The sequence below is a fragment of the Agelaius phoeniceus genome, chromosome 19 (genome assembly GCF_051311805.1).
Source record: "Agelaius phoeniceus isolate bAgePho1 chromosome 19, bAgePho1.hap1, whole genome shotgun sequence".
Classification (NCBI taxonomy): Eukaryota; Metazoa; Chordata; class Aves; order Passeriformes; family Icteridae; genus Agelaius; species Agelaius phoeniceus.
Genome location: NC_135283.1, coordinates 12,951,782 through 12,976,599, shown reverse-complemented (window position 1 = coordinate 12,976,599; position 24,818 = coordinate 12,951,782). Strand labels below are relative to the sequence as shown.

Below are 24,818 nucleotides of genomic sequence, written 5' to 3'. Positions count from 1 at the left end.
TTTGCTATCTCTTCTTGTGACAGGTGCAGCATGGAATTCCAGAGTTTCTCTTCAAGCTGTTGGTTTTGCAGTACCTGACAGATAATAATGGCAATATGTGGCTACGGCAGAAGTGTCATCTGTACATCATTGAAATCCTGGAGGTGTCCCCAGTGCCAAAGACAGCAGCCAGACCTGTACGTACCAGCAATTCTCCTTTTCTGGGAATTCCTCACTCGCTTTGCACATGTTTGTGCATAGCTGTGGTGAGCTGTAGAGACTGTAACTGTGAACACAGCACAGGAGTTCCCTGTTTCATTGGGGGTGTGCTGTATCCCATAACAAGCTGCTGTCCCTGGTGTTGTACAAGGTGACACTAATACCAGACAGCAAATTAGGCCTGTCTGGCTTTGTTGGGTTGGTGATTTCTGAAGGCATGTTAGTCCAAGCCTCACTGCCCCCACTGTAACATTTATAGGAAACATAAAAATGCAAAATCTAATCTCACTCATGTTAATTTGCATGTTTGAAAGTAGGGAAATATTTATATGCATCTGTAAGAACAGAATGTAGAAGCAAGTGGAATAAATACCAGCAGTTTCTTGGGTTTAGTTTTCTTTGAAGTAGCCCTGAGAAGGGGCTGGAGGTGATGCCAGGGTCATGTTCCTGGAAGGAAAATGTAGGAGGGAAGAGGATTCCTTGGTGCACTTTAGGTGGAAGAAGGGATGCACAGGGAAAAAGGCTGGCTCCTGTTCCTCAGGTCTGTGGTTTTAGGCAAGGAGACTTTTAAGAACAGATTAACGAAGCTGATGAAGAGTGAGGCTAGAGCTCTGTGATGACCTTTTCTTTGCTTTTTCTCTTCTCCAGATGTCAGTGAACCAGAAGTATCACTTCTTGGATGTGTTCCCTAAAATAACGTGCAAGTCTCCCAAAGAAGTGCTAGAAATGGAGACACTTGGGAACCGTGCCGAGGATGTGGGAATGGACAAGGAGGAGTTTTGCAGTGAGGCTTTCCAGAGACCCTTCCAGTACCTGAAGAGGTTTGACCAGGGCCATAACCTGGACAGGTTCTGCTACGAGGCGCTCTCGGTGGAAGGCAGCCCTGCAGAATGTCTGCAGCTCTTCCTCCTGCACTGCGGGGTCGTGGATCCCTCCTGGGCAGAGCTCCGCAACTTCACCTGGTTCCTCAACGTTCAGCTGAGAGACTGCGAAGCCTCCGTCTTCTGCAACCCTGACTTTGTGGGGGACACTTTGAATGGCTTCAAGAACTTTGTGGTTGGCTTCATGATTCTAATGGCGCGGGACTTTGCGACGCCCTCCCTGAGCATTTCTGACCAGAGCTCAGGAAGACAATCCTCCCACCTGGAGAACGTTCTGGAGGAAGATCTGCTTCCTTTCCGCATCAGGAAGAAGTGGGAGTCAGAGCCTCATCCCTACCTGTTTTTCAATGAGGATCGTGTGTCCATGACATTCATTGGTTTCCACTTCCAGCAGACCAGGAATTGCATTGATGCCATCAATCCTCTGAATGGGAATGTCATCAAGAAGGACATCATGACAGCCCAGCTCTACCAGGGTTTGTTAATGCAGAGGGTTCCCTTCAACGTGCCCTTTGATCAGCTGCCCCGCAACGAGAAGCTCGAGAGGCTCTGCATGGTGCTGGGGCTCCCCTGGGTGTTTGACCCTGATGAGACGTACGAGCTCACCACAGACAACATGCTGAAAATCCTGGCCATCGAGATGCGATTCCGCTGCAACATCCCCGTGGTCATCATGGGAGAAACGGGCTGTGGGAAAACCAGGCTGGTGAAGTTCCTGTGCCAGTTACGCAGAAGCTTTGTCGAGGTGGAGAACATGAAGCTTGTCAAGGTTCATGGAGGTACCACTGCAGAGATGATCTACGCCAGGATCAGAGAAGCAGAAGCCCTGGCTATATCCAACAAGGAGCAGCACGGCTTGGACACCGTCCTCTTTTTCGACGAAGCCAACACGACAGAGGCCGTGAGCAGCATCAAGGAGGTTCTGTGTGACCGCACGGTGCAGGGGCAGCCTCTGGTCCCTGGCTCTGGCCTGAGGATCATCGCAGCCTGCAATCCCTACCGGAAGCACACGGACAGGATGATCCAGCGCCTGGAGCTGGCTGGGCTGGGCTACCGGGTCAAGGCTGACGACACCCGGGAGAAGCTGGGCTCCATCCCGCTGCGGCAGCTCGTGTACCGCGTGCACGCGCTCCCGCCCAGCATGATCCCGCTGGTCTGGGACTTCGGGCAGCTCAACAACTGCACGGAGAAGATGTACATCCAGCAGATCGTGCAGCGCGTGGCCGAGCAGCTGCTGCTCACGACCAAGGACGAGGTGAAGACGGTCACAGAGGTGCTCTTTGCCTCCCAGCAGTACATGAGGCAGAGGGACGATGAGTGCAGCTTCGTCAGCCTGCGGGACGTGGAGCGCTGCATGGAGGTGTTCAAGTGGTTTTACAGGCATAGCCTCATGCTGCTGAGGGAGCTGGAGAAGTACCTGGCTGAGAGGAAAGCCCCCAAGGGCAGCGGTGACAGAAACAGCGTCATCTGGTCCTTGGTGCTGGCGGTCGGGGTCTGTTACCACGCATCCCTGGAAGAGAAGGAACCATACAGGACTGCCATCAGCCAGGTCCTCCCAAAGCCTTACGATACCCAGAAAAAGATTTTGGAAGAAATCACCCTGATGCAGGACTTATTCCTGAGTGGGGTGCCGCTCCGGGATACCATAGCAAGGAACTTGGCCTTGAAGGAAAATGTCTTCATGATGGTCATCTGTATTGAGCTGAAAATCCCTCTTTTTCTGGTGGGGAAGCCTGGGAGCTCCAAATCCCTGGCAAAAACCATCGTGGCCGATGCTATGCAGGGCCAAGCAGCTCATTCTGATCTGTTCAAGGACCTGAAGCAGATCCATCTCGTGTCTTTTCAGTGCAGCCCCCTCTCCACTCCAGAGGGCATCATAGGCACTTTCAAGCACTGTGCTCGATTCCAGGAAGGGAAGAACTTGGACGAGTATGTGTCAGTGGTGGTTTTGGATGAGATTGGGCTGGCAGAAGACTCTCCCAAAATGCCCTTGAAGACTTTGCATCCACTTTTGGAGGATGGCTGCATAGATGATGTCCCTCTTCCTCACAAAAAAGTTGGCTTCATTGGGATTTCCAACTGGGCTTTGGACCCCGCTAAGATGAATCGAGGCATCTTTGTGTCTCGTGGTGACCCCAGCAGGGAGGAGCTCATCGAGAGTGCAAAGGGCATTTGCTGCTCAGCACGAGGGGCTCTGCAGAAGGTCGAGCAGTATTTCCATCACTTTGCAGATGCATATGAGAACATTTGCAAGGCCCAAGACAGGGAGTTCTTTGGCCTGCGTGACTACTACAGCCTGATAAAGATGTTTTTTGCCTTAGCCAAGAGCTCCAAAAGCGAGCCCACGCCTCAGGACATCGCCACAGTGGTTCTTCGTAACTTCGGTGGCAAAGACGACGTCAACGCCTTGGAAATATTCACTTCCAAGTTGCTAGAAAAAGGGGAGATACATGCTCATGATATCAGTAGGATAGAGCTGATCCGCCAGAACATTTACAGCACTGCTGAGGATGGGGACTGCAGGTACCTGCTGGTGTTGACTGAGAACTATGCTGCGCTGCAGATCCTCCAGCAGGCTTTTTTCACTGCCTGCCAGCAGCCAGAAATCATCTTTGGCTCCAGTTTTCCCAAGGACCAAGAATACACCCAGATATGCAGGAACATCAACCGAGTGAAGGTGTGCATGGAGGCGGGCCAGATGGTTGTGCTCCTCAACCTTCAGAACCTCTACGAGAGCCTCTACGACGCCCTCAACCAGTACTACGTGTACCTGGCCGGGCAGAAGTACGTGGATCTGGGACTGGGCACGCACCGGGTGAAGTGCAGGGTGCACCACAAGTTCCGCCTGATCGTCATCGAGGAGAAGGAGGTGGTGTACAAGCACTTCCCCATCCCGCTGATCAACCGGCTGGAGAAGCACTACCTGGACATCAGCACCGTGCTGGACAAGGGCCAGCGGGAGGCCGTGCAGGAGCTGGAGCGCTGGGTGCAGGAGTTCACGGCGGTCAACACGGAGGAGCACTTCATCAGCCAGCAGCAGTACAGCCCCGCAGACGTGTTCGTGGGCTACCACGCCGACACCTGCGCCTCGCTGGTGCTGCAGGGCACTCAGTGCCTGCGCCAGGCCTGCGCGCCCGCCGAGCTGCTGCCCCGCGTCACCGAGCGCGCGCGGCTGGCCCTGCTCAACTGTGCCACCCCCGACGCCGTCATCCGCCTCTGCAACTCCGTGGGCGTGTTCATGGCGCCCTCCCTGGCCCACACCTACTTCAGGCAGCAGCAGCACACCTCCTTCGCCGACTTCCTGGGTGCCCACGTGCGGGCAGGGGCTGGGCCCCAGACCGCCTTCACTGAGGTGAGGCCGGGGCGCTGCGGGTCCTGCCGGGGCGCTGCGGGTCCTGCCGGGGCGCTGCGGGTCCTGCCGGGGCGCTGCGGGTCCTGCCGGGGCGCTGCGGGTCCTGCCGGGGCGCTGCGGGTCCTGCCGGGGCACTGCCGGCCCAGCCAGGGCACTGCCGGCCCTGCCGGGGCGCTGCCGGCCCAGCCGGGGCGCTGCCGGCCCAGCCAGGGCACTGCCAGCCCAGCCAGGGCACTGCCAGCCCTACCAGGGTGCTGCCAGCCCTCCTGACCCCGCTCAGCTCCGTGTGCCAGGGCCGCAGCATGGCACTGCCTGCGTGCGCTGCAGTGCTGGGTGTGCAGAGCTGCGTGCTGGCAAATAACTGCTGGTTGTGGGGTGCAGTGCAGCTGTGCAGCAGGCTGGGGGGCCGTGCAGCTGTGCAGCTACCTGCAGCAGGCTGACAGCCCTGCAAGCACAGGTGCTGCATTGCTGCCCCTCTCTCCCCAGGTCACCACCTTCTCCCGGCTGCTCACCAGTGCCGATGTTGCCTGCCTGGAGAGGGAGGTGCAGGGCAAGGCCCAGAGGCCCCAGCTGCTGTTCCTGCAGCAGTTTGACACCGAGTTCTCCTTCCTGAAGGGCATCCGGTGAGTCTGAGCTGGGCTTTCCCTGGAATGGGCTGGCAACTGTGTGCAGGGTGTGTGGGCAGAGCACTCAGAGCAGCACATATGGAAAAGGGAGGCTGTGCTGGCACCGGGCTGGCTCTGCCCAAATATCTGCTGATAAGGGACAAACCTTGTCGGCTCCATCACAGGAGATGGGGTTTGGTGGTTTTCTCTCCCCTCCTGCAGCAGCCAAAGCTAATGTGGAGTGACTGGCTCTGTGGTCTTTAATGTTTGATCTTTATACTCAGTGACTTCTGTTAAATCTCTTTTCACTCTTCAGGGATTTCCTGGATTCCACTACAGGAAATAAAGTCCTCATTATTCAGACAGACTTTGAAGATGGCTCTCAGAATGCCCAGCTCATTGCCTCAGCCAAGTGAGTGGGTGTGGAGTGCTTCAGTTCTGCCTGGCCACTCCTCCCTGTGCTTGGTTATTGATGCTGTTTGGGGATCTCACACTCAGCAACGTGCAATCCTTTATTCTGTAGCAGAATGAATCTAAATGTACTGATTGTATTTCAAGTAATCCATAACCCGAGTCAGGGTAAGCTAAGCTGGGTGAAATGAGCAGATAATCCCCTTTGAAGTGTGAATTCTGGCCACTGGCTGCAGAATTCCTGAAGGGCTGAGGGTCACGGGATAATCCAGGGCGCAGCTGGAGGTGGCAGCTCAGCACCACAGCTGGGAGGAAGGGGTGGGAGTCACCTGTGTGTGTTCTGGGACAGGACATGTGTCCATGGGCCTCTGTGTGCCCTTGCTGTGCCACCAGCATTTCCTCTCTGCTGCAGGTACACCGTTGTCAATGAGATCAACAAGGTGGACCTGGGGGCCGTCTCTGTCTTTGTTTACTTTATCATGAAGCTCTCCCGGCTGAAAGGAAGCACCTCCTACGTGGGATTCCATGGAGGTGGGTGTGCCCATCTGTCCCTTCAGGCAGTCGTTTCTCTTGCTCACTGTTCCTTTAAATGCTGAGAAGATGGGCTCAGTGTGTCCTGTGGCTTGTCAGAGTTGCTTCCCTGTCCCACAGGGCTGCCCAGGGGATCAATACCTGCAGTCCTGGCTGGGAGCACCCTGCCTTGCCTGCTGACAGAGAGGTCCCCTCTGCAGTGATGGAGAGCAGCACGCAGCCACGGGGGTCACTGTGTGTTAGTGCTGTCCTCCAGAGGCTCTGGAGTAGGTGCTGACATGTTCAGCAAGGTTCCTCTGGGTCTGGGGGCTTCTGAGAGCCTCAGAACCTTGGAACTGTCAGGCAGGGACATCCTGCAGCAGCAGGTTCTGAGGGCACTGTGCTTTCCCCTCCTGCAGCAAGAGGTGGGAGTTGGTGACCTGTGAAGGTAACCCAGGGGCTGGCAGGTAATTCTGTAATTCTGGGGGAGCTGCTGTGGAAGAACAAGGCTGGGAGTGGTTCCCTGTTCTGTGCCTGCAGGGCTGTGGCAGTCGGTGCACATCGATGACCTCCGCAGGTCCAAGGACATCACCTCTGACCTGACAGCCCTGCAGAACCTCACCATCAGCCAGGTGTTCTCTGAGGATGCAGCTGCAGCCAGAGGTGAGCTGTGTGCTGGGGCGAGGGGGAGCTGTGGTCCCACACTTGGTACTGCAGCAGCTGATGCCTGGCACAGCGTGTCTGGTGACTTTCCCTGCTCAGCACTGGGTTTGGGGGGGTCCCCACATGGCTCCCGACTTGTATTTAATTCATTCCTACAACTTTAGGTCATCAAGCAGCTAATTTGGTATTTTTCCCTTTGCTTTTTGACAAAAGTGTGGCATTTGCACTGCTCAGCAGCCTGAGTGCTGCATGGCAGAGGCTGACAAGGATCTTTCTTTCCCCTCAGCTTTTTCTTACTCTCTTTCCTTTCACCACAGTGCCTGACAGGAGTCAGGGAGAGCTTGAAGCATTAGCTCAGTGTTACATTTCTTCCAGCTCTTGCTGCATGAGGCCTGACAGCCCGAGCAGCTGTGCCTGTGTTTGAGAGGTGAATCTCAGCCACTCATGCAGGTGCTAATGGCTCCCTGACAGATGTTCTGCTGCTCTGGGATGCAGTTGCTAAAATCAACTCTGATCTGACTGACGCAGGAGTGCACTGCTGCTTTCTAATGAGCATTCTACACCTTAGCTGCAGCTCTGCCTGCCAGTGGAGAAGCACAGCAGGAGGAGGTGGAGGTTGGAACCCCAGTGCCAGGAGCAGAGCACCAGGAGGTCAGTTCAGAATACATTTGTTTGCCTCTCAGCTGTCACTGTGGCTCTCTGCTCTGTCATCCATGGGTGCCACACACCTTTTGTGTCCCTTTCACCTGAAACCAATCAGCAGTATTTGCATCATGAATGTTACTGACCAGGCACAAGTTCCTCCTCCCCACTGCCCAGTCAAATTCAGCATCACTGAAGAAATAAGGACTCTCTAATTCCTTAGTCATTTCATCCCTCTGATTTTTAAACATCAGCTCTAAGAATTTCTGTTGCCTTTCTTCCCCTGGAGGTGGGAGCTGTGGTCCTGAGCCTCCCTCCAGCTGTGTGCTCTGAGCTGGGGCTGGCTGAGGGCTTGGCTGTGCTGCAGCCACATTCACACTGCCTCATGTGCCCCTGGCAGCTCAGCTGGGCATGGCCAGCACCAGGGACATGCAGCATTTCTCAGGAAGGGCACATTTTCCCTGGTCACATTGATGAGTTCCATTTCTTTCCTCAAACTGCTGAATCTTGCCCCTGCAGGAGTCTGAACTCAGCACAAATGCTGTGTCACAGGCCAGTTTGGAAGGGCCACAGGAGCTGCATCAGGTTCCTGACAGCAAAGGGCTGAGGATGGGGGCAGGCAGCAGGGATGGATGGGCAGCAGCAGGGGATGGGAGCTGGCAGAGCCCCTTTGAGGCAGCCCTGGGAACCTTCCAGGGGAGGGTGCTGGGGCCATGAGGGTCACTCCAGGGCCGTGCCCGTGTTTCCTGGGCAGGGGGAGATCCTGGACACCACGGTGCTGCTGAGGACCTGTGTGCAGAGTGCTGTGGGCATGCTGAGGGACCAGAACGAGGACCTGAGCCGCAGCAGGAGGAGGATTGAGATTCTGCTTGGCCTGTTCTCCAAAGAGGATGAGCTGAAAGGTGTGTGCTGCAGGGAGTCCCTGGGCATCTGGGGACCACCCAAACAGGTCACTGGGGCTGCAGAGGTCCTTGCTGTGGTGCAGGCAAGGGGACTCTCCCAAGCACGTGTGTCTGCTGCAGTGTGTGGGTGCGTGTAGGGCTTTTCTGCTGTTTAAGTGGTGGCTTTTTCTCTGGCTGTGCTGGCTGGTTTTTTCCCAAGTTGGCCAATTATTGGAGCAGTTGTCAAATGCTGTGCTTGGTGGGATATTTGGGTCCAAGGTAATGGAACAGAAAACACAAGCTCCCTGTTGTTTTGTAGCCTCTTTCCTGAAGATAACCAAGGCTCGTCTCTCCAGCCTGTTGAAGAAGCAAGAAGAAAATTCCCTTCACCCAAAGAACTGGGTGCTTCGGGAGGCCTCCAACCTCAGTGCTCTGCAGGAGGCAGGTACCTTCAGGTGAGCACTGCCTTGTCACCTGCAGCTCCCAGGAAGGGTCTGCAAGTGGTACCTGTGCAACAGAGACAGCAGCTTTGTGTAATTGTTGTGAACATTTGCAGTGCCAGTCTCCAGGCTGTGCTGGAAACTCCCTGAAGGCATTTTTAGCCTCTCCTGGGGAAGGGTGAGTTAGAGCTGAAGGGGCTGTACTGGGACAGGGATGCACAAGTGCTGGAGTGGAACAGTGGCATTACAGGTGAGCCAGGAGTGAGAAGTGCAGGGTTTTTTATTGGCTGTATTCTTTCCATGAAGGCAGCACTAGGATTCTGTCACATGCAAATGTCAGCAGTTATTCAGGACAGGCACCCCCTGTTTTGCTGATGGTGTTGTGCTCACTTTCCCTCTGGGTTTCTGCATCTCTCTCCCCCAAGGCACACCCTGTGGAAGCGGGTGCAGAAGGTGGTCACTCCCTTCCTGGCTCTCCTGGTTGCTGTCATGGACAGGAATGGCAATCTGGAGCTGCTGGCCAGGCCAGGAGCCAAGTGGGTGACAAAGCTGTGGATGTTCATCTTCAGTGACTCCAAATTCCTGAGTGTCCCTCCTGGTGTGGGGAAGAACAGGTGAGCCTGGGGAGCAGCAGGAGGGCTGGGCTGGGCTGGGCTGGCAGCAGCAGGAGCAGCCCAGCACTGGCTCTAACCCCCCAAAGCAGAGGGATGCTGTTTGTTGGCTGCCCGTGAAGGCAGCAGGGCACTGCTCACAGCCTGTGCTCATCAGGGTCCTGCAGTTCCCTCCCCTTCTCTGTCCCCTCCCTCCTAGGGCTCAGTTGCTTTCTGCAGCCTCTGCCTCTGTTGTTTGCACTGCTTTCCAGACAAAATCCCTGTGCATTCATGACCTTTTAACCCCCCAGCTCTCAGCCAGAGATAATCCTGGTGCAGAACAACATGATGGTATCTGCTGATGCTGGGAATGAGATGCCCTTCAGCTGGAGGATAAAGGAGTACCTGGAAGAGATGTGGCTGGAGGCTCAGTACATCCAAAACACTGAAGGTGAGAGCCTGGCTTCAGCATCTCCATCCACTGCCCTTTGAGCTCTGGTTTGTCACTGCTGCGCCCCTCCTGTCACTGGAGTCACCTTCAGTCCCTCTGTGCTCCTGTGAGCCAGCAGAGTTCTGTGCAGGCAGCTCTTCTTGTGCTTCTCACCATTCATCTTTCTCACCTGTTCTGTGCCCTTGCATTCAAAGTGCTGTGGAGCAGCCAGGAGTTAATGACAAGGTGAGATTGCAGAAATACAACACGGTGCTGGGCTGACAAGCCTGGCCTGAGTCCCTCCTCAGTGCCCTGGATGAGGGGAGTGCTGGATGCATCAGTGATTAATGAGGTGTCAGTGTCTCTAGGATAGATGCTGTGTCAAAGCCAGCTTCCTCCTAACATCCAGCTTTTCTCTGCATCCTCGTTTTCCAGGCCATGCTGAGAAGTTTGTGGAATACTTCCAGAAAACTGCCCTGGGAAAATTCATCTCTTCTCTGACTGAGGGAGAAAGGCAGATGCTCTTTGAGTGCTACATCACAGACTTTGTTGTCTTGACCATCGGTGTGTCCTCCCAGGAGGAGCTGCAGGTCAGGGGCTGGAAATCCTTTGGATGGGGAGAAGAGTGTGATGCCTGTGAATGTGTCCTCCTGAATCAGTCCTGCCTTGGGGAGAGTCCCCTCTGCACAGCCCAGCAGCAGGGGAGCCCCAGAGCAGACACTGGACACGGGTCACTCAGAAAGGCAGAACCTGGATAAACTGACTCAGTTAAGGCTGTCTTTGTAGGGCAGCGATTCTCATCTTTCAGAGAATTCTGCCAGGCTTTGCAGTACAAGATGAATTATGAAAGTTCTTTCTCACCCTTGGCTTTGTGTGTGCCGCCCCTGCAGTGTCTGCGTGTGGCGTTCCTGTCCTGCGTGGAGCAGTGGGCGGCAGAGTCCCCCTGGAGGAAGGAGCTGGTGCCCTCCCTGCCCTGGGCCCACCTGGCACACAGCCAGTTCAAGAGCCGCCTGCAGAACTTCTCCAGGATCCTGGCTGTGCACCCCCGTGTGACTGGGCACCTCCTGGGCCAGCAGGGATGCAGAGTGCCCCGCTCTGAGATGGTAGAGTCACTGCCTCAGCCTGGCAGGCAGCTCTGCCTGCTCTGCTCTTCAGCCTCCTTTGGGTTTCAGCCACAGCAGAGGGGGAAGCACGGGCTGGGGTTCCTCAGAATTGGGAATGCTCTGCTGTGTTCTTGTCGGGTCAGCAGAAAAACTGCAGCACACAATACGTGTGAACAACAAATCTCCAAGTTTATTGATAGCTCACACATATTTATATTGGTGTTAATGAAGCTTATACATATTGCAAAGCTGAGCTCATTATTGGTTAAAACACACATGAATCAACCACACCTACTTCTATGCTCTAATGATTATTTTGTTTCTATGTTTACATTCCTGTGGCTATTCTACCTAGGCTATCTTCATTTTTCTGGCAAAAGATTTTCTCCCCCATCTTCATGTTGTAGCAAGGTCACCATGACCCTTGTCAGTGATTGGGCACTGACTACTTAATCCCCAGCTTGTTTCCCCTAACCTTATCCAACGGTATCACATCAAAGTGGCCTTTCTCAGCCAGCCAATTATCCACAAAGCTCTCCACATGTTCTTATTGCTACATGCAGGTTTTAGAATAGTTTGCCCTGCTTTTGCATTAGTTAATAGGACATGCTAACGAGCCAGGCCACAAACATGAGACTTGGTTTGAGATAATCAAGTAGGACATTATTCAGTAGAGCATGTGCTGTAGCAAACCAGACTGAGAGCCCAGGGTCCACAAGTAATTCTGAAATGCTGCTGCTGTTACCCCTGGCCCTGTGTGTGTGCAGGTTCTGGACGTGCTGGCTGCCATGGGGTGTGCTGAGGAGCTGGAGAAGCTGGTGCAGACAGCCCCCCCTGAGCTCTGGCTGCAGAGGGTGAAGAACCTCCACATGCCCATTGAATTCCTGTGCAAAGAGGAGGGTGCCCAGCGCAGGGGCAGCCACTGCCATCAGCTGCTGAGGGAGCTCAGGTGGGTACCCAGCCCTGCTCACAGCCCTGCTCTTTGCCTGGAGGTGCTCTGGGGCATTGGAGCAGCCTGAAGCTGTTCTGGTACTGCTTTTCTCAGGCTTTGCAAACCTTTCCAGATTCCTGCTGGGCTCAATTGCATACCAAGCAGCAAGAACCACATTTTTTTTTCCCCTCATCTCCTGCAGATTTTCTCTCTAAATTTGGCAGTATCATCTGGTGCATTCCATCTGGGTTCAGGGGTTATTTAAAACTCTCCTCAGGTTCCTGTTAACCAGCAGTGTCTCCCCACTTCATCCTCTGTGCATAAGGACTCAAGAGATGGGGAATTTCACTGCCTCTTGTGTTTGGAAGAGATCCCAGAGCTCTACCCCAGTTTCTCACAGACCTTGTTTAGTTTATTTGAAGTGAAGAAAGTGCAGCTAATTGCGATTGGCATTGTAAAAATTTCTTGAGCTAGAAGTTCGAGGTGTGAGAAGGTGTGTGCAGTGCTGCTGGTCCTGCTGCAGTGCTGCCTCCAGGCCAGGCCCTTGAGCCCCCTGGGCTGGAGTGTTCTGTCCTTGACAAAAGCCCCTCTGGGAAGCCAAAGTGCCGAGCAAGTGAGAAGCGCAGGGGGGCTGTGGGGGGCAGCAGGAGCAGCAGTGAGGCCTGGCTGCCCTGGTTCCTGCTGTCCCCCCAGGGCCTGCTGGAGCCGTGTGTTTGCCATGGCACTCTTTGTGGAACACATCCTGCTGGGCATCCGCGCCCTCATGCCCGAATTCGAGGGCTTGATGAGGAAATACACCTTGCGTCTTGCCAAGGTGAGCAAAGCTGCCTCTTCACCTCCTCCCTCTTCTGCTGATGGTGGGAATTCTGGTCTCAGGTGTTGCAGCTGAGTCACTGGGCCTTGTTCTTTTCCTCTGCAGTGTTTCCAGCACCATTCAGACATGAAGTCTCATCCAACCTTTGTTGCAGTGCTGACAGTGCTGTGCCAGTGCAAGGACGAGGTCAGCAGCAGGCTCTACAGGTACTGGCCCTGGGGCAGGCTGCAGGGGCCAGCAGGGACATTGCCAGCACGCTTGTGGCACTGCTGCATGGGTGCAGTGGAAGCCAGGGGAAGAGCCATGACCCTGCTTGGTTCTGCACCCTGAGCTGAGCAGCGAGCCAGCTCTTGGTCTAGCTACAGCTGAACATCTTGTTCAAGGCTTTTGGGGAGGCAGGATGGGAGCAGCTGAGCTCATTGCTGTTTCTGGATTCCAGGCATGGTCTGGAGCCATGTCCCATCTGCCTGGGAGAGCCAAAGGACCCCGTCTGCCTGCCCTGCACCCACGCGTTCTGCCACAAGTGCATCAGCCAGTGGCTGGTGCCAGCACGGATGTACTGTCCCTGCTGCAGGACTGCTGTGGAGGAGGTGCAGTTAACTGTCTCTGAGGAGCTCAGGTACTCCAGCCACCCTCTCCAAGGGGGGGTGTTGGGTGGGGAGGCTTTGTGAGGCAATTCTCAACTCTGAGGTTATGAACACGAGCAGAGTCGGGGGTGAGCTCTGCTTCATCCCTCTGGAACTGAACAGGTCGTGTCTGTTCTGTTGCTTATACAAAGGGGAAAGCTGCCTTGGCCTCTGTAAAAACATGCAAATCATAGAATGCTTTGGGTTGGAAGGGACCTCGAGGATCATCTCATTGGGAAGGTTGAAAAGTGTCCCCCTTGGGTGACTTTTGCCTATGTGTGTGCTCAATTCCCCTGTGGTTTAAGGGGTTCTGTGTTTTGCCCCTCCCAGAGCTGCCATAGCAAAGAAGGCCCTGTTCCGCCAGAGGTGCAACAATTTCTTCATTGACATGGTCACCACCATGTGCTTCAAGGACAACGAGCCCCCTGAGCCAGAGGTGATCCAGAGGCTCCTGAACCTGCTCTTTGTTCACAGAAGCCTCGTGAAGGAGCTGGGTGAGCTCCCTTCACCCTCCCACTGTCTTATGGAGCTGGATCTGTCCCCACCTTCTCTCACCTGCCAGCCCTGTCCTTCCCTTGTCTCCACAGATCACCCAGCTGTCTACACAAAATTCCTGTCCCCTTTCAATGATGAGGTGGATGAGACTCCCATCATCCGCTCTGTGATGCTGAAGCTGCTCCTCAAGTACAGGTGGGCACAATCAGCTGAGACAGGTTAGGCCAGGCCAGGTTCAGCTCTGTTCCTCATCAAACCCATCCCATTGTTCTCCTCACCTCCCTGAGTTTCATTGAATCTCACATTCACCACAAAATCTCACAATCTTTGCATTAGTCATGCAGCTTGGCTGGCTTGTGGTGCAGTGGGAGCAGCCTGTGCAAGGTTTACCTGGCTGTCCCTCACTCACCCTCAGCTGAGGGTGGATGCCTGGTTCTGCAAGGTGGCTGAGAAGCTGCTCTGATCTAGATCAGCAAAGCAGGACTCCTCATTCACTGAGATTTAATCAGGATTTAAACTGATCTTGTGTCTGCTCCACAGACCCCCCCCATCCCCACAGCCCTCCCAGCCTCCCTTTGCAGGCAGGGCTCAAAAGCCCCTTCTCAGGTGTGACCACCCCTGAACCAGGTGCCTTTTGTCCTGAAGTGCTCACTGAGCTCTGCTGATGACCAAAGCCCAGCTCATTGCCAAATGTCACTGCAGAAAATGGTACAAGGGCTTCTCCATCTTGCAGCTGATGCAGAGTGACCCAGCCAGCTGTGGGAGCTGTGTTTGGAGCAGGGGCAGTCCTGTCAGCATGGCTGCTGTGTCAGGGTCTCTCTCTCTCCTGTAGCTTCAATGAAGTCAAAGATGATGTGCAGCGTTACCTGTCCCAGGTGGAGCACAACGAGCTCCTAGAGAAAAATGACAAAAAAGAGCTCTACCTGCTTTTTGTCAACTGCTTGGAGGTAAGAGCTGGGCCGTGAAACTGTTGCAGTTTCATGAGTAAAAAGAGTCAAGAACAGAAATTCTCCTGCAGTTCTAGGCGTGTTTCTTGTGTATGTAACTGTTTTTCCAACTAGAAAGCCCAGAAGGAGTTGATACCAAATCACCTGGTCAGAGCTTGCTCTCAGGAATGAGCCTTGCTTTTCAAGGCAAGGCTTGTGTGCCTTTGCAGTGTTACAGAAATTCTTTTCCTTGGACAAGAGTCTGGGTGTTAAACCTCAACCTCCAGCCCAGGAGTGCAGCAAGCAGGGCCTTTCTCATGGCAGCAGCCCCGTGCTGAACTGCCTTCTTGTCTCCACAGACCCTTAAATCACTGTGCAGAACTTAAATCATTCTGCCTTTTGGATTGTTCCCTTTCCTCCCCTTGCATAACCTTCAGGGCTTTGGACACCTTGAAACAAACGTGACAGCAGGGCAGAGGTTTTATTACTTAGGGGTTTTTTAAGTGACTTTGTAGTTAAAATCACCATTTGTGTTCTTGCTAAGGGACAGACAGGTAGAGCTTGGCATTTTGGAACATGGAATGTGTGCTTTCACAGCCTGCTCGTGGCTCTTGCTCAGCTCCAGGCTTGGGGAGTGTGGGGCAGCTGGGGCACATCCTAAAAATGGTGTTTGGCAGGGGTTTAGGATGGGGGGCAATGGCAGTGGTTTGGAAGGGTGCAGGGGTGGTTCAGGGGTGGTTTGGAGGCTCAGGGGTGGTTTGGAGATTCAGGGATGGTTTGCTGTGCTCATGGCAGGGTGGTTTGGAGGCTCAGGGGTGGTTTGGAGGCTCAGGGCTGGTTCAGGGATGGTTTGGAGGCTCAGGGATGTTTGCTGTGCTCATGGCACCCCCAGGGTGGGTTAGCTGGGTGCCATGGGGACACAAGGGTGGCTGGGTGAGGTGGCTCTGCCACTCACCAGTGTTCTGGCCTCTCTCTAGGACTCCATGTGTGAGAAGTCAGAGAACAGCCTGGGATATGGGCATGGCAGCAGTGTGCCTGAGGACAGAGCCTTTCCAGAGCACTACCTGCCAGGCAGCAGCAGCAGCAGGGCTCCCCAGGAGGCCTCTGTGGAATACCTGCAGGCCGTGGCCGAGGTGCGCCTGTGCCTGGGCAGGGCTGCAGAGCTCATCTTCCACCTGCAGCAGCACACACGTGAGTCTGATTGCTCTGCTGGCAATGCTGCCTGCAGGGCAGCTGGGCTGGGCACGGGCATGCTCTGTGCCCTGCTAGGACCTGTTCTGGTGCAAGAAGGAAAGCAGCAATTCCCTTTTTCCTTGGGGGCATCAGTCATGTCTGTCCTCTGTACCAGGTGTTGCCAGTGCTCTGTAGCTGGTAGCAAGGCTGTGCTGGTGACCCCAGTGTAGTTACTGTGGAAGGAGATTTATTTTATCCTCCTGATGCTAACACTGAGATTTATTTAGAGCCCACTAAATTGAACTTTAAAGCATAAATGCTGCTTGAGACCCAGGACTGCTGTAAGGGTTATTGTTTTATATGAATGGGAGCTCTGCACAGCTAGAAGGGATTAAGAGTTTATATTGACGAGTTTATACCTTCCCTGACAAAGAAATGAATCATTGTCTGAAATCTGGCTGAGGAAGTGCTCCAGACAACACCCGAGGAAGGGATGGCTCTGAAGTTCTTCTGTGTAATAACACAGTACTAATAAAGGGACTTGGTGCTACAGCTGGGGCAGACAGAAAACTTTTACAGGATGGGATGTGCTTTTGCCTCGTTGTTTTAGCCCCTTTTTTCCCCTCCAGAGCCAGAGCAGATGAGGGAGGAGCAGCGTTACCTGGAGAGCGTGGAGAGGTTCTGCAGCCGTGCCAGGAACGACTGGCACCGCGTGTACCTGGTCAGGAGGATTGCCAGCCAGCACGGCATGGAGTTTGCTCAGAAGCTGGTCACAGAGCCACGCTTCAGCTGGGTGTTCCCAGCAGAAATTCTGCAGCAGGTAGACACGAGGCATCTCCTGGTGATGGTTCTGGTCCCCTCTCTGCCTTCACTTTGTGCTGCTTTGGGGTGTTCCTACTGTTGTGTGGCTCTTGGGGTCGGGCCGGAGTGGCAGTGGTTGGGAGCTGGCTTGTCCTGGCTCTCTGGTAAATGAAGTCTCTCCTGGCAGCACCATGGCTGCTGCTGCTGCTCTGGGGAGCCTGAAATGCCCCAGGGTGTCACTATAGGACACGAAATAACACAACGTGCACACACTGCTGTCCTCGAGGTGGAAAAGGGAAGTTTATTTTCTGACTCCAACATTTATAGATTTCCAAAAGTGACAGTGCATTGGAGGGTGAAAGTGCCACCTCTCCAATGACACTGGATAAACGAACAGTCCACCAAATTTCTCCTCCTCCATAAAAGCATGCAAAACTATTATTATTATTCTGTAAATAAGTTATTTACAGAAAGTGCGTGAGAAAGTTCGTTACAAGAATGTAAACATCAGAAGGCTTAGAAAATCTTAAAAAACCAGGGTGACACCAGGGCTCAGGAGGAAGGGGAGACTGTGCCTCCTCCAGCTGGGTGGCTGTCCCCAGAGCTGTGCTGGCTCTTGCCTTGGCAGGTGCAGCACAGCCAGTCCAAGCACATTGACCGGTTCCTGGTGTGTGGGGAGCGCTACCGGGCCCTGCGCGACGCCGTGGGACGAGCCATGATGGAGGGCACGGCCCAGGGGCTGCTCGAGGCCCAGGAGGTACAGCCCAGTGCCCCCCAGAGCCCTGCTGGGCCCTGGCCTCCCCCCAGAGCCCTGCAGGGCCCCAGCTCTGCAGGGTCCCTCTGGGCAGTGTCTGTGCCCAGCACCTGGGGTTCCTGCTCAAGCACGTTTTCTTTACTTTCCCACCTGCACATCCCAGCACTGTAGCTGGGGCAGCCCTGGCCTGTTCCCAGCCACATCATTGCTTCTTCCCCAGGCCTCCAGCAGCCCCCCAGCTCTGGAAGCTGCTCATCTGCTCCTGGCCATCTTCCGAGAGGTCACTGCCCTGTATGGGGATCCCAGCCTTCGTCCCAAGCAGCAGGTAGGACACCCCCCTTTGGCAGCTTGTGACAAACCTGCTTGGTGGGTAAGGAGGAAGGGGATCTGAATCAGTGGTTGGAGGAGCCTTTGCTCCTGTGCTCCAGCCAGGGTGATGACCTGAGCTGAGCAGGCTGGGGAGGCTTTGGGAGCAGGGCAACCCACGCTGGGAAGCAGCTGCCAGTGCTCTGTGTTTGGGTGAGGGCAGTACCCTGATGGCTTTAGCTCTTCCCAATCTGTGCTTTCAGCAAACAGAGGCCATGACTGAGTTCATCCAGAGCTGCCAGGCGCTGAATTCCCCGGAGCTGCAGCCCCTTGCAGCTGCCCTGGTGAAGAACACCCTGCCCGGGCTGGCCGTGGAGCCACGGGGCCAGCAGGGAGCCCTGCTGGAGATGGCTGTGCACGTGGCTGCTGTGCTGCTCTGTGGGCACAGCCCTGTCCTGCAGCCCCTCAGGAACCTGGCCTTCCAGGCACACAGCATGCAGGTGAGGGCACGGAGCTCGTCCCTGGTTCCTGCCTCTGTCTGCTGGATCTTCTTTCCCAGCAGCAGTGCTCCAACTCACTGGTTGAGCTGTGAAACACTGGGGGGATTATTACAGTGCTGTTGGGGTCAATTAGCACAGCACCAAGCTCTGGCCTGGTATCTTTTCAAGGCACCTCTCCATCCTGAGCAGGATGAAGCAAATACCTTTGCTGATATTTGTGTGAGCGAGGCTGAGGGCAGCTGGCGGCTCCCCTGTGCTGACCTGCCTGCTCAGAGAGCTCTGGCTCCTCAGGCAGGGGCAGGGAGCTGCTCCTGGCTGCCCAAGGTGTGAGGGAACACGCCAGGGTGCATCAGCAATGCACTGCAGGATGGCTGGGGAGTGCATGTGCAAGTCTTAACAATGCTGACAGTTCTAAGAGGGGAATCTGAAAATCTGCATCACCTGCCTGACCTCTGCTCTCAGATATCTCTTGTGACCCAGTGAGTGCCTGCTGCAGGACAGAGCTGACTCACAGATCCTTCTGTGCCTGTTTTCCCCTTTCCCTCCCCAGCACTCCTTTCTGCCCACCATGCCCGAGGACATGATGGCTCAGGCAAGGACCTGGACGGACATGCGCGGTCTGCACTGGTATGGTGAGTGCTGCTGGCTGCCTGGGGAAGGAATTCCTTGGGTCTGGAGAGGGAGACTCTTCCAAATGTGAGGACAAACACACTCCTCAGCACGAGTTATCCATGGGAAATCCAGATTTGTAGACAGTTTGTGTGGGTGATGCACCAAAGGACATCCAGTGCTGTTTAGTCTTCAGCCTGCAGCACAGAGCATGAGGGGGCACAAAGGCAACACAAACAGGGTGTGAGAGGAGAGCTCTGCCACCTTCCTGGCCAGCTTTGTCTCTGCTTCCCCCAGCTGGACCTTCCTGCAGCAGGGAAGGGGGGGTGAGAGCATTCCTGCCCTCAGCAGCAGAATCTGTCAGGCTTTCATTCCTTGTTTCTCAAGGAGAAGCAGCACTGAAAAATTCCTTGGCTTCCTGTGTGGGCCTGTCAGTCCTTTGGGCTTTTGATTAGATCTTCAGCATGTTTCTTGCTCCAGGATGATGGTACCAGTGAAAGGGAATAACAGGGGCTGTATAAATCTGTCTTAGAATAGTGTCCTGTTTGTTTCTCTCTTCACAGAATGTCCCAATGGCCACTTCTCCACTGTGGGAGAGGTAAGAATTTGGGACTGGTGGGTGTTTAAGCAGACAAAGCTTTCAACAATAAACTGGTTTATTTTGTTTACTGGTTTGAATGTTCTGATGCAGAGTTCCACTTCTAAACTCGATATTATTGATCATTTTGTCATTGTAATGTAAAATTTAGAATACCCCTAGCATTTATACCACAGATTGGGAAACATCAGGCAGAGGCCCAGTTTGTAGCAGGGACTGAATTAACCACCTAGAGGTTGGATTTTTGTTTCATTCCCTCTGTCTGCTGGAGAAGCTGTTGCTCTGGAATTCAGTGTTCTCCTGTTGCTTTCCCAGTGTGGGCTCCCCATGGAAATGAGCCGCTGTCCTGACTGCCACGTCCCCATTGGAGGCACCAACCACAAACCCGTGCAGGGCTTCCATCAGTCCAGGTGGGCTCTGCTGCAATGCCTGTGCAGGGATCAATGGTGTAGGGCTGGCCTGTGGTGCCCTCAAAGGCCAGAGGTACCAAGCACTTCATGCTGCTCTCTGGAAGGTGTAAGCAGGGGATGTGCAAGGGTAATCAGGCAGCAAAACCAAAGAAATTTGCTTTTCTGTGTACAAAACTGACTGGAAGCCTTCACTCCCCTGTGGCATTTGAATTGTGGCAGCTTTTATGGCATTCCAAGACATGACGGGTTAAAAAGGCATTGCTGGGTATCAGAGATGTCTTGTTTGTCTAGGTTAAAATAAACCCCATATATGCCCTTTCCTACAGGATTCATGAGGACAGGACTCAGACTGGCCACATCCTTGGAGATGTTGAGCACAGGAGGACACTGGGAATGTCTGACAGGGGTGTGTCCCCTGTGGTCTTTGTGCTGCTCCGTTTGCTCACCCACCTGTCCATGCTGCTGGGAGCCTCCAGAGACCCTCAGGTATCCTCCAGAAAGGCTTCCAAGTGCTCACACAGAATGTAGGGGAACTTTTGTGTGCTGCTGGTCCTTTTCATCACACTGCCAAGTGGCCAGGGCAGTCTGTTAGGATGCAAAACCCAAATTCCCTCTCTCCTTGCCCAGGAGGGATTTTGGTTAATTCCTGCACTTCCATGCAGGCACATCCACCCAGCCCTGCCTTGATGGGCACAGGTAGCAGGAATCCCACAGGTGGGGGTGCCTGAAGGACAGAGCTCTGTGTGCTTTGTGCTTCCCTGGATGTTTTTTGCTGTGCTCAACTCTTGCCTTTGTTGTCTTTAGTCCCTGGGGAGGATTATCAAGCCAACGGTGGATGACGTGGTGAGCTTCCTGCAGCAGCACATTCAGGAGGACCTGGCACAGCTGACCAGGACTTTGGGCAAGAGTGTGGATGACACCATCAGCCTCCTGCACCTGGTGCTCAGCAGCCTCCTGCAGGCCCCCCAGCAGCAGCCAGGCCAGTGTAAGGAAAGCCACCTGTCCTATCACACCTGGGCTGTGTTTGAAGGGCTGTGGCCATGCAGCCACCTTGCTGATAAACCCCTTCCAACAGCAGCAGTGAGCTGAAGAGGAAAATAGAGAGTTTGAAGCTTCTTACTTAGGGAGGGAAGAATTTTTGGCTGTTTGCTTCTTTCAGTGGAGTACATGGGGTTTGCAAGGCTTGGTGCAGTCAATAACTCTGAAAATGAATTATTGACAAAACAGTGTCATGACAGATGGGCAGAGCTTGCAGCTCTGAGCAGGGCTGCTCTCCCAGCACTCAGCTCGTGCTGTGTGCAGTCCCTGTTCTGTGCTGCCTCTCAGCCACTCCCAAAAGCTCTTTGGGAGAAGAGGGATGGCACAGTGGGGCTCGTGGTGGGGTCTGGAGTCACTGTGGCACAGAGGCATTAATGTGTAAATACCCATGTTTGGAGGGTGGGACAGCACCAGTCAGTGTTCCAAGCTTCACTCACTCTGTCATTGATCATGGTCTGACCTTGGACAACCTTCAGTATTTCTGGGGTTATGAAGGAGTTGTGTAAATGTCCCCATCATTCACATGAAGCTCCTGGAACCCTGGATCACTGTGTGATGTTTGGGTGTCACTCTCCAGTTGGACCAAGATACTCAGTTAACTTCTAGCACCTGTGAATCTGTGCTTTCTTTTCACTGAGATATTGCAGATGTAAGAGGTGAAATATTCCTGTTGCAGGGCTGGTGCAGTTTGATGAGTTTCTGTCCACCAAGGAGATGAGAAACAAATGGGAAGAAATTGTTGCAGACACAATTATTGTTCCTGAATTGGAGGTGAGAAAGCTGCTATACAGAGTTAGTAGCTGAGCAGTTCAAAATCCACTGGAAATCTGATGTGCTGTAATATCTGTGCTGCACTTTTCACTGTTCCTAAAGCCAGCCCATCCACGGCACAGCTGCAGGTTAAGGATTAGCCACCTTTATCTACCTGGGGAAATGGGAGCCTGAGACTGGAGTTGCTCTGGCATGAATTTGTATAGCTGGAAAAGCAGAAATGGCTTAGCTCAGCTGAAGGTATTTCCCACTATCCAATAATTTATTCTTCTTTTAATGCAGGATTTAGATAAAAAGCTTCTCAAGTTAAACCGCCAGATCCAAGAGGATGAGAGAATCTCCTCCAACCCCATAGTGAAGATAGTGTATGGGGACCCAGCTGCATTCCTGTCCCAGCTGCCAGGGGACAGCCACGTCCACCACTCCAAGATGTGGAGCTGCCGCAGGAGGGTTTCTGTGGAGAACCTGGGCCACGTTGTGCAGCAGAAGAATGCCAAGGACACCGTCCCTCTCCTCTGGAAGTTCCTGCAGAAGGTGGGGCTGGCACAGGGCTGAGAGCCTGGCATTGCCCAGGACTAAACCACGTTTGGATTATCTCAGTACTTGCTGTGATCTTGAGAAGGAACATGGAAGATATTGTTGTCTAACATTTAAGAAGTAACTCCATAAAAGTATTCCCAACTGGTGTGTCCAAGCACAGCCTTACCCACAGGCTCCCTTTCCTCTTCCAGGAAAATGAGCTGAGGCTGGTGAAATTCCTGCCAGAGATTCTGGCTCTGCAGAGGGATTTGGTGAGGCAATTCCAGAACACAGCAGAGATCAAACACTGCTCCATCAGGGAATTCCTCAGGGAGCCCCACTCAGGTGAGGAGATGCTGCCAAAATTGTAATTAATGAAAAAGAAAGTGCTGGATTGTCCAGTTAAAAGTGAAGGGGAAAACTCACCTTTTCCTTTTAACTCTCACCCAAATGAACTGAGACTTGGATAGGGTTGGAAAAGTTACCAGGTGACTTTCAAGGGAATTAAGTACAGGAGATTTTTTATGAGGGGTGGGAGCTCTGTGCAGTGCAGCAGTGGTTCTGTGGGCATTTTAAGCTCAGCCCTAGAGCAGGGCTTGCCTAAAGAGTGGAATGAACATTCTTCCCTTTCTTTCATGAAGTTTGTGGCAACTCCTTCAATCGTATTTAAGTACAATTACTGATGCTTTTAAGTACTTATGGAAAAGTACATAAAGGTCATGCAGGAGCAGACAATAATGGAAAAGTAACAAACTGAGCCAATGACTCCATTTGGTACCTTTAGAAAGGTGTCTGGTGTCTGTTCAGTCTCTTGAACAGTTGCCTGGAGTTCAGTGGTGTGCTCTGAAGATCCCTGTATTGGAGAGTTTCACCAGTAAAAGGTGTTTTGTGGATTTATCTTTTTGTTGTCTCTCAGATGTGATGAGGGACCTGTTAGAGAGGAGAGTGAATGTGTTTCTGTCTGTCTGGAACAAGCTGAGAAGCTCCCTGGACACCAATGGTGAGCAGCTTCTTTCCCAGCCCCGCTCCTTGTTCTGAGTTCAGGTTCCTCCCATCACTGATGCTGAGGCATATCCTCAAACCTGAGCTTGGCCATTGAATTTTAAGAATGTAGGTACAAGGGGAGGAATTTGTTTCCCTGTTGTACTATTCTGACCTGGACTTGTTTCCTTTCTCACCTGAACCTGTTTCCTTCTGTGCTTGTCCCTAACACCGAGCACATGGCTTTTCTCAGCTTGGTGCCTCCTCCTGCCCTGGCTCAGCCTGGGTGGCTCTGGGCCCCCTCAAGCACTGCTCTCTGTATTCCAGGGGAAATCAAGCTGCCCAAAGGCTACTGTGATGCTGAGCTGAGCCTGGACAGCAGGCTGGAGGTGCTGCTGCCGCGGCGCCAGGGGCTGGGGCTGTGCTCCACGGCGCTGGCCAGTTACCTGATCGGGCTGCACAACGACCTGGTGCACTCTGTCCACAGGCACACCAAGGAGGATGACAGGTGTGCTGCTGCCTGGGCTCTGCTGCACCCCCTGCTCCCTCTCAGGCAGCTTTCCCTGCTCTCCAGAGGCCTCTCCCTCTGACCACGAGCCCTTTGCTCCCTGCAGGTACCGGGTCAGCCCCGCGGAAGTGGCCGACCTGCACCTGATCAGCTACGAGGTGGAGAGGGACCTGATCCCTCTGATCCTGTCCAACTGCCAGTACAGCATGGAGAAGGGAGGGGAGACCTTGCAGGACTTTGATCTGGAGAGGATCCAGCAGCAAGTGATCAGCAAGTTCCTGCAGGGGAAGCCACTGATCACGCTGACGGTAGGAGGGGCAGGGCTGTGCAGCCAGGGGGGCTCTGGGAGCAGCATTCCAGGGTTTACATCCATGGGTTTCTGTCCTGACAGGGAATCCCCACCCTGGTGCACAGACACGACCGGAACTACGAGCAGCTGTTCAGTGATGTCAGGAACAAGCTGGAGCAGGTGGGTTCCTGCACTGCAGGAAGCAGGGCAAGCATGAAATCCCTGCTTTTCCAAGGGTTTTCTGTGCCTTCCCTTGTCCATCCAAAGGCTTGCCTGCTCATTTTTCAGCATGCCTTGGGTACCTGCAATCTGGCCTTGTGCTGTCAGTCAGGATTTACAAAGAGAAGGGAAATGCTGAAATAGTTCAGCATTTCAGTTTCCTAAATCTGGGGCTCTGTTGTCTTCCTTGACTTGAGTAATTGGAACAGAAAAAGGAATGGCTCCAAAACAATATCAAGTGTGACTCTGTGGTTTTTAGAGTGCTCTGCCCAGTTCTGTGATGAACATGATCAGTGGGGAGCTGCAGTCCTACAGTGATGTGTGTGATGCTCTGTCCCTCACTGAGATCACCCTGGGCTTCCTGGCCATGGCTGGTGAGAACGTTGACATGCTGCTGACTGAGTACATTGAGCAAGTTCTGCAGATGGGGGATCAGACAAACCCTCACGTGCTGCAGGTGAGTCCTGAGGGCACAGCTCAGACCTTTGTGGGGGTAAAATCTGGTTTAGCCTGTGTGACAGAGCCCTCTCACTTTCCCTCTGCCTGTCGTGGTATCAAAACCTGGATTATTGAGGGCAGCTGGGGAAGGGTGAGAGGGCTGGATGAGCTCTCCTGGGCAGGCTGGGGACGGGCTCCAAGGACATCCCTCACATCCACAGCTGTCCTTCTCTTCCAGGCCCTCAGACGGTGCCAGCTCAGGCACAGCATGGCCCTGTGGCAGCTCCTGTGTGCCCACAAATCCGAGCAGCTGCTGCGCCTTGGCAGGGTATGGCACCCCCCAGCACCGCTGTGTGAGCTCCTCTGCTCTGCCCTGCTCTGCCTGCAGCTGCTCAAATGTGTCCTT

The 24,818-nt window shown here is 53.8% G+C and overlaps 1 protein-coding gene across 5 annotated transcripts in view; it reads left to right on the top strand.

The window, feature by feature from the left end:
* The window catches only part of RNF213 (ring finger protein 213), a 46,745-nt gene that overhangs the window by 20,630 nt on the left and 1,297 nt on the right, over positions 1-24,818 (top strand). For 3 of the 5 annotated variants that reach the window (XM_054645392.2, XM_054645393.2, XM_054645391.2), the window contains exons 26-64: positions 24-176; positions 847-4,431; positions 4,918-5,054; positions 5,353-5,448; positions 5,860-5,978; positions 6,498-6,620; positions 7,189-7,271; positions 8,017-8,164; positions 8,463-8,598; positions 9,009-9,197; positions 9,485-9,624; positions 10,039-10,193; positions 10,494-10,706; positions 11,474-11,655; positions 12,331-12,451; positions 12,557-12,657; positions 12,891-13,070; positions 13,408-13,571; positions 13,665-13,767; positions 14,405-14,519; positions 15,476-15,689; positions 16,301-16,491; positions 17,101-17,229; positions 17,447-17,551; positions 17,796-18,032; positions 18,583-18,664; positions 19,205-19,239; positions 19,555-19,649; positions 19,976-20,135; positions 20,454-20,634; positions 21,364-21,458; positions 21,741-21,992; positions 22,190-22,322; positions 22,894-22,977; positions 23,286-23,466; positions 23,573-23,774; positions 23,858-23,935; positions 24,234-24,431; positions 24,651-24,740. In XM_054645392.2, coding sequence (XP_054501367.2) covers positions 24-176; positions 847-4,431; positions 4,918-5,054; positions 5,353-5,448; positions 5,860-5,978; positions 6,498-6,620; positions 7,189-7,271; positions 8,017-8,164; positions 8,463-8,598; positions 9,009-9,197; positions 9,485-9,624; positions 10,039-10,193; positions 10,494-10,706; positions 11,474-11,655; positions 12,331-12,451; positions 12,557-12,657; positions 12,891-13,070; positions 13,408-13,571; positions 13,665-13,767; positions 14,405-14,519; positions 15,476-15,689; positions 16,301-16,491; positions 17,101-17,229; positions 17,447-17,551; positions 17,796-18,032; positions 18,583-18,664; positions 19,205-19,239; positions 19,555-19,649; positions 19,976-20,135; positions 20,454-20,634; positions 21,364-21,458; positions 21,741-21,992; positions 22,190-22,322; positions 22,894-22,977; positions 23,286-23,466; positions 23,573-23,774; positions 23,858-23,935; positions 24,234-24,431; positions 24,651-24,740 — 8,985 coding nt within the window. Of the gene's footprint in view, positions 1-23; positions 177-846; positions 4,432-4,917; positions 5,055-5,352; positions 5,449-5,859; positions 5,979-6,497; positions 6,621-7,188; positions 7,272-8,016; positions 8,165-8,462; positions 8,599-9,008; positions 9,198-9,484; positions 9,625-10,038; positions 10,194-10,493; positions 10,707-11,473; positions 11,656-12,330; positions 12,452-12,556; positions 12,658-12,890; positions 13,071-13,407; positions 13,572-13,664; positions 13,768-14,404; positions 14,520-15,475; positions 15,690-16,300; positions 16,492-17,100; positions 17,230-17,446; positions 17,552-17,795; positions 18,033-18,582; positions 18,665-19,204; positions 19,240-19,554; positions 19,650-19,975; positions 20,136-20,453; positions 20,635-21,363; positions 21,459-21,740; positions 21,993-22,189; positions 22,323-22,893; positions 22,978-23,285; positions 23,467-23,572; positions 23,775-23,857; positions 23,936-24,233; positions 24,432-24,650; positions 24,741-24,818 lie in introns of those variants that run through there. The other 2 variants (XM_054645394.2, XM_077188087.1) reach the window with 2 other exon arrangements.